The sequence below is a fragment of the Phalacrocorax carbo genome, chromosome 1 (assembly GCF_963921805.1).
Source record: "Phalacrocorax carbo chromosome 1, bPhaCar2.1, whole genome shotgun sequence".
NCBI classification, from domain to species: domain Eukaryota; kingdom Metazoa; phylum Chordata; class Aves; order Suliformes; family Phalacrocoracidae; genus Phalacrocorax; species Phalacrocorax carbo.
Window position 1 is genome coordinate 134,680,340 of NC_087513.1, and position 13,512 is coordinate 134,693,851.

The 13,512-nt window shown below is 37.3% G+C and overlaps 1 protein-coding gene across 1 annotated transcript in view; it reads right to left on the minus strand.

Moving 5' to 3' along the window:
* The window catches only part of MOSPD2 (motile sperm domain containing 2), a 38,040-nt gene extending 24,561 nt beyond the window's left edge, over positions 1-13,479 (minus strand). Inside the window, exons 1-5 of the mRNA XM_064475065.1 lie at positions 13,341-13,479; positions 13,081-13,147; positions 4,021-4,176; positions 3,190-3,276; positions 1,234-1,388 (exon numbers count right to left, since the gene is read on the minus strand). Coding sequence (XP_064331135.1) covers positions 1,234-1,388; positions 3,190-3,276; positions 4,021-4,176; positions 13,081-13,147; positions 13,341-13,349 — 474 coding nt within the window. The 5' untranslated portion in view covers positions 13,350-13,479. The remainder of the gene's footprint in view (positions 1-1,233; positions 1,389-3,189; positions 3,277-4,020; positions 4,177-13,080; positions 13,148-13,340) is intronic.
* Positions 13,480-13,512: the final 33 nt, after the last annotated feature.

Sequence of the window (13,512 nt, forward strand, 5' to 3'; positions counted from 1 at the left end):
TACTACTTTTAAAATCATTAGAATTTTCTTATCTAATTGCAACTTTTTGAATAATCATCACTTTTACAGAAACAACTGAGCTATGCTGCACCTCCTTGATTTTGTAGTCCTAAAGAATATCTAGAAACGTATAAAAACTTTTCCCAAGAGAAATGTCTCCTCTTCTGAATAAAAAGTTGGAATCTCTTGTTTGTGTAAAGGTGTAAAGTCAAGCTTGGACGAAGGAGTCTTGAGTAAAATTGACAGCTTGGACAAGGAACTGCAAAGGGGGTTAAGATACTATTTCTAAAGAAGTGTAAACTTGAGTCTGATAGACTTCTGAACTGTAAGCCTATCACATCTGTTCAAATTCATACACCCTCATTTTTTCTTACCTGTACACGTCAACGACCATGCAGATTTCTTCACCATATTAATCTCAACATTGTAAAAACATGTTTTATTAGTAAGAGAAAAGACAGACTTGGAATATATTTGGTTAAGGTGAATACAGAAAGAAATGCCTGCTTGATAAACTGCTCTTTTGCATCCAGCTAACTTTTCTTCCCAACAAAATTCAATGGGTTGAGAGAGATACATGCAGGGACTTAAGAAATAAACATAATTTAAATGTACAGGAACAGCATCCTGTTAGATGTTTGGACATTAAACAGGATGTTGGACAGCATGGAGGATGGAGAACCAGAACCAGGTTCAGAATGTCAACTAAAGGTGCTGACTTGTCAGAACAGATCATTATTTTCAAAGATCTCAGCCACTGCTTCTAAGGGTTTTAATGCTTAAGAATTACTGCATTTTTCCATCCTTCACTCTTGACTGACCGATTCATCCAAAAAAGATTATGACAATGAGAACAGAGCTGTTGAAGAAACAGCAGCAACTGTACTCACAATAAAAGATGTCTCAGCCTATTGCCTTTTGGGTGATTAAAAGCTAAGTTCTACTACTCTTATCCATGACGACTGAAAAACCAAGCTGGTTAGCAACTACTGTATATAGTCACTTTGGCTCAGTCACCAAAGCAAGTTTTCAAGTGGGCTGTACAAGACAAAGTTTAATATGTAACAAAAGATTTTTGAAACTGCTCATGTCATGGGAAGAAGCCCTACCTATCACTGACGTGAGCAATTAAGTTATTTAGGTGTCAGGGACTGCACATGGACTCCCATTTTTGTGGGGACACAGGTTCAATAACCCAGAAAGCAATCAGAAAAGCACAATAAAAATACTTACTATGTGACTGATTCCAGTTTCAGCCATGTCAAACACCACTGTTAAAGGCTTTCCATGATCTCTCTTGGCATAATGTTCTAACCAAAAAGCTACCAGTTTCTTTTTCTCAAGTTGCTGTTTAGGATCTCTTGTATGATGTTTCACTCTGAACCAAACTTGTGAGGAGAAAAACACGCACCAAAGTTGAAACAACAGATCCAAAATAACAAAAAACATTATGCTAATAACTATGCAGTATGCACTGAAATATATTAACATCTCTGCGTCTGTAGTCTACACTTCTGATTTTGAGGCCACTGAACAGCCAGAAAACAACTGCATACCTTTCCACAGAACCCCTCTTTCCTGCCCACATTTTTTATACCAGAACTTTTCAAAAATTGGAAAGAAAAAACTACAGCACAGAAGAAACAGTGGAATAGAAAAATACTTTTCATGTCTTTAAAGACTACTCCTTATCTAGGTTATTATTTCATAAATTCAAATTAAATCACGTGGTCCTCAGAATACATGCAGAACATAATATTGTAAGTATTGTTGTGGTTGTAAAATCTGTTTCTCCTGCTTAAGTTTTCTACAGCACTGTAGCTGGTGTGTTTTGAAAAACCATTTATACACACATTATGAATTATATAAAAAAAAGCAATGAACCTTTCTAAAATAAAATTTAAAAATCCAGACCATGAGCAACATTATATAGATGAAAGCCCAATCATACCCTTCTGGAATAAGAAATGAGCTATGCAGAGACAAGTTTTTCCATCAAAAGTAGCATATTTCAAAGTTACAGACTTTATAAAAACATCTGAAACCAAATTACTGAATATACAAAGAAGTGATAGAAGAACTCTTCAGGGCAGCAATTTAAAGAGCAGCCTTCATTTTTGGTACAATACCAAAACTAGACAAAATTTTCTACAATACCAAAACTAGACAACCCCTGAAAATAATTTTAAATATACTCTAATATTTTTCTCTCTGAAACCTGGGAAGTCTTACTCAAAAACAGATTTCTTCTCCATATCTTTTACTTCCAATTGCAAATAAATAATATTTCATGGCTCATGTAAAGAAACAACCTTTTTTTTTTTTAAACATAGCATATGAACTAGATGCTGTAAATTTAGAATTTCAAAGAGATACCCCTATGCAAAAAACAGGACTCTTGTGAAAGTAATCAATAATTTTTGAAGAACGACTTTATACTTTAAAATGTCTATTTTACATAACAAAATGAGAATGGAGCATGCGGCCCAAGAAACACACTTCTCAAATGTTGACTAACCAGGAACTCTTAACTATGATACAATCTGATTTTGCATACCAAGTCAGATATTCTGACCCAATTAACATTCACAGAAGGAACACTTCAGGTATAGAAAATTGAGATGTTAGTTATGTTTCAGTGACAATAAAATCAGAAAGCATTATTTACCTGACTTGAAAGTTCATTCTCCAACAATTCTCAGCTGTTACAGAACATTCCAATGATATCAGAATAAAAAGAAATAAAACAAGCAAACTATTGCAGACCTCCTGTGAACGACTGCAAGTAAACAATGTGGGCTGCTAGAAAATCAATGACAATGCACTGTAATAATGAACATTTATACTAGTCATACACTCACTGCAGTAGATACAGAAACAATGCATTTCAGCAGGAAAGTTAAAAACTGCATTATAATTAGGATAAAGTTTTATCCTAATTCAAAAAAGATTCTTTCCAATCTTTCAAAAGATTTTTTGAAAATTGCTGATAAAGTTTCCTCATTCCACTTCTGTGATTCAGAGATACTCAAATCAAATTACCAACTTCTCATCATTTTTAGTAAAAACAGCTGCCAATATGTACCTACTTCTCTTTTTAAAACGTTTATTTTTCAAAATGTATACTATAATGCTGGGAACAAAAGATAATTATTAATGATGGAAGATATTATATTCTGTGGAACTTACATAATTTATAGCCTTCTTTATCATATCCATGCAGAAAGAGAGAACCATTTTCAAATAACCACTTTGGAAGGACAGATTCTGTCAAGTCTGCAAAGCCAAATGAAAGATTATTTCAGTAATCATATCAATAATCACACTGTAACTTAATAGAAGTAATGAAAAATGCAGAAGTCTAACAAAATACAAAAATGTCTCTCTAAATAACTTTCCAAGGCCTTTACTAAACTAATGCAAATACTGAACTCATTTGAAATCTTTGCTACCTTCTTCCTCTCATGTTGTAGAGTAGGATCTATTTAGGAAGAAATAAGAATAAGAAATTGATGTAAGAAAAAATGCTGCAGATGTTTATCTTTGCTTATATCTGCAGCCCCTCTCGCTCTATCCTTTAATTCAGATTGTGAAGTCCTGTAGATAAAGCTCATCTTCCAAAGATTGTCACAGCACAAACAGATCTACTCTACCTACAGTGTCAGACCAGTGCTGCTATTACAAACAGAGCCCTGTTTTTTGTTGATGCTTGCTTTTTTAAGGACTCCACTCTAACAAATGCACAAAGACCAAACAAGAGACAGCTACCTTCCTTCCTGTTAAACAAGCTTTCAATAGACAAATGGAGCCACAACAAAACAGTGAGACAGTACTGGTAAACATAAAAAGGAATAGTTCTAATTTTTTTTTTTTTAATCAGAGTAGGAAAGTTCTTGCTCAGCTCTCTGTGGTACTCACAAAACCTTTAAAAGGTACTTAATGAAACTACATATAGAAATCAGTTGTATTGCAATAGGAAAGCAACATACATGATCAAAATCATTATATAGCATAGCTTACCATTAACTGTATATTCTTTCCTCCACTGAAAGCTTTCATCAATCATCTTTAATGTATCATCCACAATATCATGACGCCAAATGAGATAATTTTCAACCCATTTATCATCTTGCTGAAGTCTTTCCACATCTCTAGAATCGTATTTAACTGATTTATCTAGCAAATAAATTGATTGTAAGAATATAGCATTAGCTATGAAAACATGAAAATGAGACATGTCAAGTTTCAATATAAGCATTTACTAGGTACATAGGATTTCTTTTGCAGTCTCTAACTTAAGCAGACAAAGCATAGCATAAGAAAATGATTAAAAGCACTTATCTACTGTGATGATATTTAGGAACACTACAAGGTTACTCTCACTAAAAGAATATTTTCTGTGATTCTTACACAAAGAAAAAACATTAGAAAAACAAGAAGGTGTGTGTAAGGCAGGTATAATTCTTCTAAAACAGGTTTCTATAATTAACATAAATTAGTATATAGTCTAAGAATCTGCATACTGATGAAGGTATGTATTAAGCATCCCTAGTTCAAGCTTGAGTTCTCAAGCTTACAGGCATCAGCATGTCAATGAAATGTCAGGGAACAAACGTTAAAATTACTACTTTTGACCATGAACTACACATCATTGAATTAAACAAAATTGTTTTCTTTAAGAAGATTACACATTCTACAGTTATTACAAATCGTTACCTTACTGAACACAAACTACAAGCAACTCAAGCCGTACAAAACCCCCAAGTCTCAAACTCTTCTTGAAATGGATTAGCAACAGGATAACGGGTTAACGTGCTTTAGGAAGTACTTCAGATGAAACAGGAGTTGCTGCTGCTACTTACTTTTTTATTATTATTATTTTATAAACAGGAAAGCTTGTAAAACACAAATGCCTAAGCAGACCTACTTTTTTATTTTAGCACATTTTATTGTGCTTGCACAAAGGCTCAGTCTTCAGATCAATGCTCCTCTGTCTGGAAATCTGCATTACTGCAATGTAGTAAGAGCCCATGACAGAAACTGGCTTCTGAAAGCAACAGATGCTAATACACATCTCTCTAACTACTAAAAAAACCATAAGCTCTTAAACTACTCACATTATTTTTTGTTATTAGCATGAAAAAAGTTAAGACCAGCTGTTAATAAAACAGATGTTAATTTTCACATACTGGAAAGACTATTCCTCTGTCAAAAGCAATAAGCTCTAAATAACTACTTTCAGGGCCATCATAATTAAAATAACTATTTAAAACTGTGACTGGATGCTTTAGGCATACATATTTCAATCAGACACTAAGAAAAAGACACCATTAAATTCTGCTAATATTTTTAGTTTTACTGGCCTACATGCAAAGATATGACCTATTTTACTTGCCTTTCGATTTATACTGTTTTCTGTCACAAATTAGTTGATATAACTGTAAGAATATACCCATTTTAAATGCACCAATCCACTAAGAGTTATTATAATTGCACTCCCCCAATGCATCTCTTCACATCCGACTGCTTCTCACATACATTATCGACTCAGTTCCTTCTTCATTAGGTTTCAAATTTCTCCTTACCTTGATCCCATCCCACTACCTTACCTTGTTCCTTAGTCAAGCCTACAGTCAAATCTCACTTTCCTTAATCTAAGTCTCCTACTTGCTCCTCTCTGCCCAAAAGCCTTTAGTCCACTAAAACTCTCTCTCGTTTCCTTTTCTCATCATTTCCATGTTTGCATCAGACAGCTTATTCCCTATATTCTGACTAAGCCCAGTAAAGTGAACACTCAGCACAAGACTGAAATGCTGTTTAACTTCTCTGTGGCTCTAGGTCAACCACAGAGGGAACAAGTTGCAAAGATTTTGGGTATTAGATTTTGTAAAGTCTCAACTGCTTGTCTGAAATTTAATTATTCCCCCAATGATTTATGATTTGACAGTTTTGTCTGAGAAACACTAATAGTACCTAGTTTCAAGTTAGAATCATAAAAAACTAACATTGGAGAGGATTTTTGCAGGTCACCTCAGTCCTAACTCCTGCCCACAGCAAGGCTAACTTCCAAGTTCAAAGAGGTCGCTAAGTACCTTTTTCAGTCACAGATACTCAAAAGGTTAGAAAGATTCCACAGCCTCTCTTTGTGTAACACGCATTCCAAGCCAAATGCCCTTCAGGGATGCGGTGACTTACAGTAAGTAACTAAGCTCGCACATCCACAGTCAGCTGAAGTTAGGAGAAGCACTGGCTTCTCTTACACATGGTGTATTAGCTATTCTATGCTATGGTCTATTCAATATGGTGTATTGACTCATCACTCCATTTATAGCTACTCATAGCCACAGCAAACTAGGGTTTTGCAAGAGCAAAGTTTTACTTCAACATCAGTATTACACGTCTCCAGTGCATGAGCTACCTTACTTCAACTTGGTTTAACAACCTCTAGCACACGCTAGCTTCTAGTTAAGAGTCACTGCAGCTAATCAATCAGCCAAGTATTCTTCTGAGATCAGTCCCATATATATCCTATTTATATAAGGGATTTGAGTACTGTGTCATTAAAGAGAAAAACAACACACCACCAGGTAAAAATTAACAGGAAACGTTTCACACTGCTTTCTGAGGCTCTGCTTGCTCTCAGTATCTATTTGAGAGCAGAAACTGTCAGAATGACAGAATAATGCATGCTGTATCAAGCAATAATATACAAACATTCAGATATCATCACGTTGAACATGCCTCAGAACACACGTTTCTGGGCCACTAAAAAGTTTTCCCAAACTCTGAACTTAGATAATATTTAAAACCCAGAAATTTAACTTTATGACTATTTTGAGAAAATTAAAGAGGAATGGAGAAAATGTTTTATCCAAACTTTCAATATCAAAATGAAAAGCCACCTGGATTCAGATAGGGACAGTTGAAAAAATATTAAATTATTTTTCTTCTCTCCAGCAACTAAATTCTTAACAAGAGGACGCATATAACCTGAATTTACATATATACTACAACACACAGTAAAACAGGAACAACTGCTCAAATTTTGCTTTGCAAAATGCCGGTATTACAATCAAGTAAGTTAACAAGGCTGATAGAGCAACAGCAGTACTGATTACTGTCTTAACTTTACCTGATTTATGCAATTCTTCCTACAAAATAAATAAAATTTAGAATGAGATCGTGAACCCAAAAGAAAGGTGTTTTATCTCACACATACAAAGCAGAGTGATACAAAACTGCTGGAGTCCTTCTGGTAATCCAGTCATTGAAAGTACGTCAATTCAGAGGAGGAATTCCTCCTCAAATTTGTGCATTTCCCATAATTCTACAGACATCTGGAAACTTGTTTTCAAACTATGCTGTGAAATAATCTGAATGTTTCTAATTTTAAATCACTCATGGAACACTTGACTGCAGTTACTGGATTATTAGAAATTCCTGGAGTCAAAATAGAATTAGTTGAAATTAGACCTTTGGTACTCTCAACACATAATTTAAACACATCCTGAACAATTTTTAGGTCAAAAGGAAACAGAAGTTGAGGGGCACCCAAATGGAAATTCAGGTGAAACTATAAACTGAAGGATCTTACCTCGGACAATCTCCAAGCCCATTAGGAAGGCTCCACTTAGGATATCTGTAAACATATACTGATGCTTTTCTTACTAGAAGATTAAGCACCTGTTCATTCACACATGCAGAACTGCCACTAAGATGTCCAGACTCTAAGTTTAGTCACCCTCTACTCAGGGACACAGACATCTCTATAATTAAGTCCAAAACAAACAGAATTTCATAAGGTATTTGGAACACGCCCCCCTTGCCTCAAGAATAACACAAGGAACAGCATTCACAGCTATTTCTGTTCAGAAAGAGCTAGTGAAAACCACAAATGTAACACCAGTGCCAGACTTTTGTGAAACATTTTGTGGTTAAGACAACTGTCCCTCAGCCCAAAAGAGTCAAACCTTACTGCATCCCAGAACAGTTCCACAGCCAGCGGAAGAGGCAAAACTGGGATGCTGCAAGACTTCTCTGTTGAACCAGTAAGCTGCATAGAAACTAATCAAGACTCAGATCCAGAACAAGAGAAGGCATAACCTGCTTAGCAAATTTGATATTTACCAGACAGCATTAAAACCAAATTCTAAGTATGAGGGAATAACAGTGACAACAGCAAGGAGAAGAAGCCAAAATGAGCTCTTTTCATTCCCTTAGATAAAAGGCCTTCAGGAAAATTTGAGTGAGCAAGAAGACTGACCAGGTCTTAGACAGAACTTTAATCATTTCAAAATTCACCATTTTATTTAACCTTATTTTTAAAATAGCTACTTATAGTTATTTTCATTTCCTCATTGAACCTTTGGGGTCAAGTGAGAAGACGAGGAGAAGACAGAAGAAGTTCCGTTTGAACAGCAGCTTCTTCCTATTACTTACCTTCCTTTTTTCTTGCCTAAGTGAGGAGCTCTGTTCTTTCTGTGACCACGTTCTGCCCTATTAATAATTGTCTTCAAGCTGAGAAACTTACAGCGAAACTCTGACTTAATTACCATCTTCCAACATAGAAGACCCTGAATGACACAAGACAACTGCTCTGAAAGAGACTCCAGAATCATGCAAAACTAAATGAACACAAGTTTCATTGCAACACACTGACAGGTAGAATTCATCAAATTCTTTGATGCCCAAATTTTAACATCCCTTCACTTCACTTTTTTTTTTTTCAATGCCATCTACATTACCAGAAGACCAATGCTGCAGTGCTCTGTTTTCTTCTGGCATTCATGCTTTAGGAAAAACAGAAATTTGAAAACATTCAACAAGAATATAGAAGAAAGACTACAGGACTGGAAAACAGGCAGCACTGCTGCAGTCCAACACTAAAATAATCCACAAAAGTTCAGAATTCACAACCTGTAAGAGTTCTTCCTGAAAGGAGTTGTTCTTATCTAGAAAAGTATTACAGAACAAGTCATACACAAACCTAAGCAGGGATACCAACAACATACCTTTGAATAGCAGAGGAAAAAAAACCCACAACACTTTATTGTATAAAAAAATTGGAAAAAGGAACTTCGCAAAGTATGTCAAGTGTTCCATTACACAAAGTCTCTCCCTTTAACTACTGCCTTCAGCTATTTCAGCCAAGAAGTCTTTGGTCTGAACTGGTCATAATTACTCCTCTGACCTCGGCTAGAAAGGGGAAACCCATTTTAATTGGCTGTTGATGCCTAACATAAGCTAAGTACTACAGCCATGCAGGTGTAGGTGCGCCTTCAGTTGTTAGATAAGAATATCAGCAAGACTGAAAACAATTTAAGAAGGTCAGTAGGCACACAGGGACAAGGATTAAGGAAAAACTATTTCTACCCAATAGGGAGTTATTTCAACAAAATCAAGGGACAATAAACATTTAAAATATCTGCCTCCATAAGATGTGATAAATTTAAACTTCTAGCAAGACTGAATGCTCTCAGTGACAATAAAAACTACTTTCAGCAGAAAGCTCAAGCATCAATATCACATAGCTTTCTACAAAAGCATGGGGTTTACCCTATCCATATGTTTCCTATCTTATCCTTCCAGCATTTCTCAGCCTGAAAGTCAAGATCAGGGAAAATAGATTTTTCCAGAGCATAAACAGACATAAGCAGGTATTGAAAACATTAACTTAAGAGAGTTTTCTACAATAGTCATATTGCTATGGTTTTTTTGAGGATGCCCCATATGTCTAAAACTTTATTTGCAGTTGGCCAATATAATTAACAAAACACATTTTGCTACTGACTTAAATTTCATCATGACTTTCTTTAATGTTTTAAATTGGAGTGTGAAAGCTCTCTTGCAAAATCTTTTTTCTGAAAGTTCAGCTTTGCCTAAAGCAGAAGGAAGAGGATGCAAATGGGGCAGGGAATACAGGCAATAAGAAATGGTAAATATGCAAAAGGACGTGTGGAAAAGGCTTGTTGCATGAAAAAAATCTACTAAGATTTGATTATAAATTATTTCCACTGTAACATTAAAATGAAAAGTAACAGCCGAGAAATAAAAGCTAATTTTAGAAATCCTCAAAGGAATGAAAATGGACTGAATAAAAAGACAAGACTGTTTGCTAGAAAACATTGTTAGTACCAGTCAGTACTAGAAAATAATCTTTTGTTTTCATTGTTCCTGTCACACCACCCAAATCATTTACATCACTAACTCTCACAAAGAATCCAAAGAGACAAACCAGGAATTAGGTCCCAAACTGCAAAGATAAAGTGCTGTCAGCCTACCACATCAGACAGCATTTGCTAGTCTACTGGACTAACAGCAACTTTTTAAAAGCATATTTCCAATACTGAAATGGAAAGGGTTTAGTTACTAGGGATATGCATTCCTCACGAGAGCTGAAGATGTCTTTCAAATACAGCTAGAAAATAGAAACAGAAATAGAAAACTGAAGAGAAAAAACACACAGACACAAGATCTCCGTTGCATTAAATACTGTTTTGCAGATAAGCTCGCACAACGGCCAAGCTTTCTCCTTCTAGAAGCCCCTCAATAGCCACATTTGCTCAACAACTTCAGCAAGGAAGTCCTCTTGCAAGCTTCAGGGAAATGAGCCAGTAAGGTTCTCTGGCGCTGTATTTTCCAAACTGTATCTTACTATCAAAACTATTCTTTGATTTAGTTGCATAAATGAAACAACTGTATAATTCAGAAAACAGATTTCTGGTGCTTTCAATTGCTGAACAAAACTTTTCCCATCCTACCTTGAAAGCTGTCAAGACTAATATATTACTTGGTTGTAACTTTTGTGTGAAATATTCCAACATGTGTTACATGCCACAGTTAATAGCTGGTTCAGAAAAATATAATATTAACATACTTGTGTATTTTCTGTTTTAATCTAAAATTGTATACTGCCAATAGATAATTTTAACCAAAAAAACCAGGATTTCAAAGGCCCTCTAAGTTTTCATTGCACAACAAAAATAAACATTACTGCAAGACCATCACAACATTTGTAAGCATTAACAATTCCCACTGCATGGGGGAGAAACCATGTAACTATGAGTTCTATTACATGGAAGAACCCTTTCGTAATACAAAACCATGTTTCTAGAATGATCAGGAACACTGTTTTACTGAGAGGGAAAATAAAACAGTGGAGGCTGCACCCCCCAGAAACAGAACTACCTGAAAATTTTGCTCAAATTTTAACACTTGAAGCTCATCTCTAAATGGAATTAGGTTCATTCTGTAGAGGCCCACAATTCTGTGGAAGTTTAGTGTGGTCACAGAAAGTATCAGTGTGCCTTGACAGCACCTTTTAGTTTTGAAAGCAGACTAAAATTGCTGGATATGAAGCAATCATTTGTACCTTTAGAACACAGAAAGTCACATGATCAGGGGTGCCTGCATACATACACCTCCACACCTCTTTTCAATTAAGAAGCATAAAAGAATACATTTTAGAACATAAACAGTAAAGGCTGATGGACAACAATAAAACTAAACACCTGTGTTTTTCACACTTGAAATGGACATAACAGCATTCATTTGCTTGTGGCATTCCCAAATTCGACAGGATTTAAGAATTCAACTCCAAAAAATGCTAATCCTATTTCTTGAAAGGGCTAAGAGCCCTAAATCACGACCCAAAAGTGGGCTTCCTGAGAAAATGTGTTCAAAATACTGCATATAGGATTACAGGTTACCTTGCAACAGCATTCAATTATTTTAATGGCTGTAAGAACCAGCCAAACAGAGATTTCATTACAACTAGAGAAACCTGTGGAATTTGTAGATTCTAAGGGATAGTTCAACTGAAAAGGTAATACTCCCTTTCAGCAGCAACTGTCCCAGAGCAGTTCTAGGTTTTCCAGAGTAATTTTCTATGACTTTAAGTTGGGATAACAGAATACAAAGCAAGATTAATCACCTATGATAAGTAAATATCACATTAACTGAAAACATTAACAGCCAAAAGAATTTAAAATTTAAGATGATCCTCTACTCTCCTGAGTCTGAGTTGTATTCACATAGAAACATCAAACGGTAAGACACTATTGCAATAATTTTGGCATCTCGCCAGAAATACAGGTCATCTCTAACCAAGGCCAAAGTAGTTTCCTTGTAAAAGTGAGCAGGGCAACCTTACGAAACAAAGCTGTATCACTCTCAAGACCCTCAAAGTTTGCATGAAAAGTGCGATAGCCAATCACTAAGAAGTCACAGAAGCATGCAAGCCTTACGTGAAAGTGATAACTAGGTAACCTCACTAATTCTGGTCAGGAACATCAAAGCAAGGCATGTGTTTGCAGGGTCGAGGCTCATATTAAAGGAGGCACACGCAACTCCTACTACCGGGCTCTTACTGTATTTGCATTAAAAATTGAATAGAAGCATGTTTTTAATAGAAAGCCTTTAGGCAGTCATAATAAAACATACTGCTTACTGCAGTTGTTAGCATACTCTACTACTATATATTCTTCCATCATAAGCAATGCAAATCAACCTTGAAAGGAAACCCCTCTAGGCTTATCCTGGTATTCCCTTCCCCCTAGGCACCCCCAGCATCTCCTGGCCTTTATTTGCAAGTTTAAAAGCATCTACACTTAAGAACTGAGCTGAACACGCACCATAATTTTAATTAAGGCCAGCATGAATTTAAAGGTCAAGTTACTCTAGAAAAACAACTCTTTTCCTTGACAAACTAGTTGAGGCCAGAATTAATTTTTTTTTCTTCCATGTTTTATGCCCAAAAAGCAGCAAGCACAGCAGCATCCCAGACCCCACACTACAGCCAGCCAAACGTAACTGTGAGTCAAAAGGACACAGACCTTTGCCCAAGATGCCTTACTGCCCAAGAGAGAAGAGAACAGCAAGAGCCAACAGAGAAAACATCGTGCTTTGAGCACCACCCCTACCCGGTAGCTTCGGCCACCCGAAGTAAAGGCAGAAACACCCACTCACCCGGGAAACCGCGGATGCAGGAAGCCCACGGGGAAAAAGCGACACCGGGCAAGCCCTAGGGACTACGTCCACGGAGCTGGGCCCACCGCCCCCAGCCACCACCGAGGTGCTCACCTGGCAGATACTCCGCCTCGAAACGCCGCCTAGTCTCGCTTACCAGCGCGGTCTTATCCTGCCGTTGCTGAGGGGAAACAAGAAACGGGAGGGGCGTGAAAGGAAGGGAAAGGCCGGGGCCCGACACAGCCCCAGCCCCTCACCTGTACGAGAGGCCCGGTCCTCCCGTCCCCACCGCCCGGCCCCGAGTCGCTGCCTGTGAGAGGGGATGGCTAGGGAGGGGAGGCCGGCCGGGAGGGAGCATAAGGGCAGGGACCCACCTCAGCCATGGTCCGGCGGCGCCGCCCGCAACGGCCGCGCGGCTGCAGCTGGGCCCGCGAGGGACTGAGGGAAACGGGAATGGAGGCGTTGCGTGACCCCAGCAGGAGGCGGGGCGCCCCGCCTCCCTGCCCGGCGCCCCGCCTCCCTGCCCGGCGCCCCGCCTCTCCAGGG